Genomic DNA, 6,000 nt, shown 5'->3' with positions numbered 1-6,000 from the left:
AAACTCTCAACAAATCTGCGTAACAAAAAAATCTCAGAGTTGTCCTGCCAAGACCTGATTCGGTGTGACAGAAGGTACAGAAGGAACTGTGAAAGAAATATAACCCTGTGGCCCAGCGTTTTGGCCGGTTAGTACAAAAATGCTACATTTAATAATGTTCTTTCAGTCACCCAACACCCTCCCCGACCCCACCCCTTTCACCCCGCCCTCCCCACAACATTAGCAGGTAAAAACTGCAGGAATACCACACAAATGATAAACTCAAGATGTGCAAATTGCAATATATTTTTGTTTGTTTTTAAAGTCCATCTTTTAAAAACACTGGACAACGATTGTTGTTTTTCTTTCTCACTCTTTTTCTCTCATCTTTCTTCCTCACTCTCTCTTTTAAACTGTCAGCTCACAAAACTTTAACTCAAGCATTAAAGTTTTTTTTTTAAAAGTGCCTCCCGTTAAGTAGTCCTTCTTGGACACTGACTATCGCACACAAGCTGGAGATTCACATTCATCCCTTTAAAATCACTTAGAAACTTTCAACATCTCACCGGTGAGACTCTACATAGTTACATGTAGCTAACAGTGTCGAAGTAAATTATCTTACGTTCTTTTTTTTTTTACATACACAAATTAAAGTGAGATACAGTACTTATTAAATTGGTACACCAAGATGCTCGGCAATAAAGTGTGAACAGCCTTTTAAGTGCTTAAAGACCTTCTTCTTCTTCCTCCACCTTATTAAATTCCTTGTTTTGTCACACTCAAATGGGAAAGTGGCACCAGATGACCATAGCTATGAACGAAAAAAGTACTAGCGTTAAAGACACAAGCGCTGCACTCTAAACGCAATGTAAGCACAGTTAAACGGGCAGTGTGCCTCTCTTGCACTTTGGAAGCAAATGCCCCTCAGTGACGCAGGCCCTAAACCTGGAAATATATCTATAGGAGACCTGCAAAAAAAGATTTGCTAAGCGACGCATCAAACTCTCAAGTTTCATAATCCAAAGAAACCAATAAAACAAGAAAAGAAATAGGACGTTAATGTGTGAGAAGATTTCCCGCCACAGCATGGCGATCTGGTGTGTGACTGGCTGACTCTTCCTTCACAGACTGTAAGATGCCTGGCAAAAAGTAGGTGGATCGTGAGGAATAAGTGCAGTTAGACTTGTATGAGAGAAAATGTACAATGTGGTCAAGGATGTCTTGTGAAATGTGTCGAAGAGAAGTATGATCGGATAGAGATCTCCTTTTCCCAGCTGATGTCCTTTTCCGCTGGCCAGTAGATTGACTGAGCTGAAATTTATAGTTTGATCTTAGTATTGTCCAGCAAGATTGCTACTTTTACCACACAAAGAGTGACTCATGAAACACTATGCCACATCCTTCTGTGGAGACATGGAATCCACGTAGCCATTTACATTTAATTGTTGATCGCCTATGTTGCCCAGTCAGAATTGCGTACCCGTTAATCAAGTATATTTCACAGAAAGGAGCCTCAAGCGGGTTGAATGTCAACTTAGAAAGGTAGCAATGTTGCTGTACTCCAGTTCGCATGTACCCGACCAGCTCAAAAAGACATTGGGCATGGAGAGATGCCAGGTTTGCACTCACACACATTCACAACATTCAGCTAACACGCACATACATGCAGTCTCATCTCATTCCTTGTTTTGGTTCCCTTCTCTTCCTCCTTGCTAAGAACGGCTTCAACCCCTTGTTGTAAATTCAGCGTTTGTGCACTGTAACAAGAACAACATGAAAAGAGTCCTGGGGATACTTTCATTTTTTGTCAAGAGGCAAGAAAGTGCGGATTGCCCCTTCCCACAGTCCTCCAGTATCTTAGCCGCCAACAAACGTGGAAATAACATGTGCACCTGTCTCCTGCGCAATAACAGCTGCAACTATAACAAGGTTATAACAAAAACCTAAAATAAGATGATAATGTGTAAATACTGGGGTTATTTAGCCTACAGTACAGTAATCGGGATAAAAATGACAAGGGATAAGCCTAAATTCTTCTCTTCAAATAGCCTTCACTTGCCTACATTCGATCGACCTTCAATACAAATCTTGACCTCCTGAGGGATAAAAGAAGGCTTGGGAAGAGTCAAAGGTGGTTCTTCTTCAGATTTCTCTAGTTTACGTGTTTCGGGGGCAGACCACCTCCTCTTCCTTATTGCCCTGGGCTTGCTGGGATCTGTCTTGTTGAGCAAAGCTGCTGCAGGCAATCCTGTTTTATCCGGGTACTTTAGTTCACCATTCTCAGAAAAGATGTGAGCTCTTTCCCGGTCAATCCCATTTTCTTGCTCAGGATATCTGTGCCTACTTTCAGAAAAGCTGTCGTTCTTTGGGTGCTTCAGCAGGACGCTAGCTGGGTCTGTGGGTTGGCTCTTTTTGATGGCCCCGTTCTTCAAATTCTTGAGTGTCAGTGATATGCAAACATCGCCCACTGACAGCTTGGAACATGGCAGTTCAAAGAGCTGGCTCGTTCTTTCCGGGCAGCAGGAGGACCAACCTTGTCCAAACACGAAAAAAGGATACTCCACCACAACCTCCACACTAACCTGCATAAACAAAAACAGAAAAGAGCAAGACAAATGAGAATGCTTCTCCTTATTTCCCATCCACATACTTCGATTTACATCTCTAAATTAGTACATTAACAATGCACGGACATTATTAAAGTGAGAAGAACATCCAACTTTGGTATTCTGACTTAAGACAGACACAGTTAGCACCTCTATAACACACACTCAGTGAAGCAGAGTATTTGATGTTAATGCGTTTCTAAGTTGAAAGACTGAAAATGATCAATTTCTTTTAGGACAGAGCTCTATTATACAACAGGTACCCCCTCCCCTTGCCTATTTGCCCACTTTGAAGAAATATATTGCACACTTAATGTTAACCCCGTAGTTGAAATTTAAATATCCTCTGTAAAACATCAACTTTAGTGAGGCGAGGGTTGGGGAAGTATTGGGCATCAGCTCCAGTCCTCTTCATCTCCACACAAGACTGAAGTTTCTTATAGTTTACTGAAGTTTCCTCTTCTTTAACCCTTTTGGACCACAATCAGTCCATAAGCTACGAGATGATGGAGCCTATTTATGAAAGAGTTGTGTCACCCTTGAGCCAAACAATGGGGCGCAAGAGCGGCACAACTCTTAAGTTAGATTTCAAGTCAAGCAATGCACCGTGTGTGGCCTTGCTTGGCTTGATAAATCTATGTACCTCAATGCAGCACAGATTGCTGAGTTGCGTTACTCTGCTCCAGGGAGGCGTTCCATTGGTGGAGTGTTGGTGTTCTCATGCACCCATCCGTGGATTTTGCCTCATTCCCAGATTTATCACTACTGGTAGACCTGGGAATGCGTCAAAATGCTATGCCTTCCCAGGTGAGGTGTAACAAGGAGAAATATCTTTATTTCTCCTCGTTACTTCATCTATCTATGTGTTTTGCATTCTAGAGCACACTAGAAAGAGGAAAATGCCTCTCAGGATTGTTTTTCTGCAGGAAGCTGTCCCTTCCCACACAAAACCATTACTGCCAATTCGCATTCAGCACATTGTGCACCACTGTAGGGAAATGTTATTTATAAAAACAATTTCAGATGTAGAACCTCGGAGAGTCCACTCATGGACTGTGAGAGTATTGGTTTCTCTATATCCTTTTCGCCCACCTGCACCTTTTCTGGGATCCTGGTTTATAGACCCCCAGGCGATTCCCATGATTTCTGTAACAATCTTTTAGATAAGATCTCTCTTTCCATCAGAAGTACCCCTAATTTTACCATCTTGGGCGACCTTAATATTCACCTGGATGAAGTCAATGCCGTGCCATCGCAATGTCTGTTGGATACCCTGAGAGTGGTGCACCTGGAACAAATCGTGGCCAGTCCCACTCATATAGGTGGGCACCTATTAGACCACTTTTTTACTAATCTTGGAAACATAGTGTGCGGTCAGCCTAGTTTTGTACCATGGTCGGACCATGCACTACTGTCCTTTATGTGGTCCCCAGTAACACAGATCCACAAGGCTTCCATTCTAAAGAAGGTTAGTCGAGTATGGTCTAGACTACCAGCTGAAAACTGGGAGGCAGCCCTGAAAAGCTGCCCGCCCGCCCCCCATGAGGACCCGGTTGCAGCCAATGACGCCTTTGATCAGTGGATCAACTCCACACTAGATCCTATTCTGCCAAAAAAAGATCTACGGCACAGAGAGGGTCCCAATAAACAACCATGGTACTCCAGGGAACTTAAGGAACACAAACAACTGTGTAAACGTGCAGAAAGGAAGTGGAGAAAGAACTACGCAGTTGCCGCGAAAAATGAATATAGGTCATCTCTGAGATCCTACAAAAAGCTATTAAAAACCACACAAGCCGCATACTATCAGAGCAAAATTGCAGAAGCAGCTAACGCCCCCAGGGAAATTTTTAAAATCTTTCAATCCCTGGCAACCACACCCAGGACTATTAGTCCTGTTCTGAACCCACAGAAACACTGTGAGGAGTTAGCTGTCTTTTTCGCATCCAAGGTGTCTAATATCTATTCCGGCTTTGCACCAGTGACAGATACCCCGGATAATTGGGAGAGTGGAAAAAAGGGGGACCTGGAAGTAGACCCTAACCCATCTGCAGGTCTCAAAGTCTTCCCCCCATTAGATCTGGCTGGAGTGGATAGTCTCCTTGGCAATCTTAAATCTGGCTCCCCGTTAGATGCTGCTCCCCCGGCAGTTCTTAAACAGGTATCAGGGACAGCATGCCCTGTGATAATGCAGGTCATTAACGCGTCTCTGGCCTCCGGTGTAGTGCCCCCCAATTGGAAGAAGGCTAAGGTCAGAGCCCTGCTAAAGAAACCCAGCTTGGATCCTGAAGACCTGGCCAACTACAGGCCCATTTCACTATTACCAACCATCAGCAAAATAGCTGAAAAACATGTGAATCAGGTTCTCTCTTCCTTTATTGAATCCACGGAGGGATTACACTCCACCCGCACAGGGTTCAGAGCAAAACAAGGAACAGAGACAGCCCTGGTGGCGGTAGTGGAGGCAGTTAGGGGTATTGTGGATGCAGGAGGCTGTGCTGCGGTGGTCCTGTTGGACCTCAGCGCAGCCTTCGATACAGTAAACCACTCTCTCTTGCTGCATCGGCTGCATCTTACAGGGGTCTCTGGAGTGGCCATCAAATGGTTCCATTCTTTTTTATCAGACAGAAGCTTCTCCGTCTTTGAGGGAGAGGTGTCATCCAGCCAGCTGCAACTGAATCACGGCGTTCCCCAGGGATCATCCCTCAGCCCCACTCTGTTTAATATTTACATGAGACCTTTGGCTGAGGTGGTTCTTCCCTGGGGAATCCAACTTGTTACCTACGCCGATGACACGCAGCTGGTTGTATCCTTGGTGAGGAACGATGCTTTAAATCAGGGGATCAACAATCTGACCCCGTGTCTCACCAAGGTTCTGGAATGAATGACCTCCTCCTTCTTGAAGCTAAATGGGGCCAAAACAGACATTATGCTTCTGGGTTACAAAGCCCCAATTAACCTTGACCCATGGTGGCCTCACTGCCTAGGACCCCCCCCCCAGCACCTAAGACCCATATAAAAAGCCTGGGGATCTGGCTAGATTCCTCCCTTGGATTTCACTACCAGGCTAAGAAGGTAGCTGCAACCTGCTATGGGCTGCTGAGAGTCTTAAAAAAAGTGTTAGACCTCTTGCCATTCGAAGCCAGACGATTGCTGGTCCAGTCGCTGATTATGTCGCGGCTGGATTATGCAAATGCCGTCTATATGGGGGCTCCAGTCGGCACCATAAAAATTCTGCAATCTGTACAGAATTGTGCTGCTCGGCTGCTCATGAAAGTCCCCAAAAGATGCTCAGCGAAAGCCGCACTTCAATCCCTCCACTGGCTATCCATCAAGGGAAGGATTATATTCAAAACCCTGTGCTTGGCGCATAAGTCCATCCATGGTGCTGGCCCGCCTATTCTGGATCCCCTCT

At 44.9% G+C, this 6,000-nt stretch overlaps 1 protein-coding gene across 4 annotated transcripts in view; it reads right to left on the bottom strand.

Annotated features, from left to right (window-relative positions):
- Window positions 1-267: 267 nt before the first annotated feature.
- The window catches only part of ATXN1 (ataxin 1), a 1,146,771-nt gene continuing 1,141,038 nt past the window's right edge, over window positions 268-6,000 (bottom strand). For all 4 annotated transcript variants that reach the window (XM_086965153.1, XM_086965155.1, XM_086965154.1 and 1 more), the window contains one exon: window positions 268-2,561. In XM_086965153.1, the coding sequence (XP_086821279.1) occupies window positions 2,031-2,561 (531 nt within the window). In that variant the 3' untranslated portion in view covers window positions 268-2,030. The remainder of the gene's footprint in view (window positions 2,562-6,000) is intronic.

Source organism: Lissotriton vulgaris, chromosome 4_1 (genome assembly GCF_964263255.1).
Source record: "Lissotriton vulgaris chromosome 4_1, aLisVul1.2, whole genome shotgun sequence".
Lineage (NCBI taxonomy): Eukaryota > Metazoa > Chordata > Amphibia > Caudata > Salamandridae > Lissotriton > Lissotriton vulgaris.
Note: the sequence above shows the minus strand (reverse complement) of the source record. Positions and strands in the feature narration are given on the sequence as shown.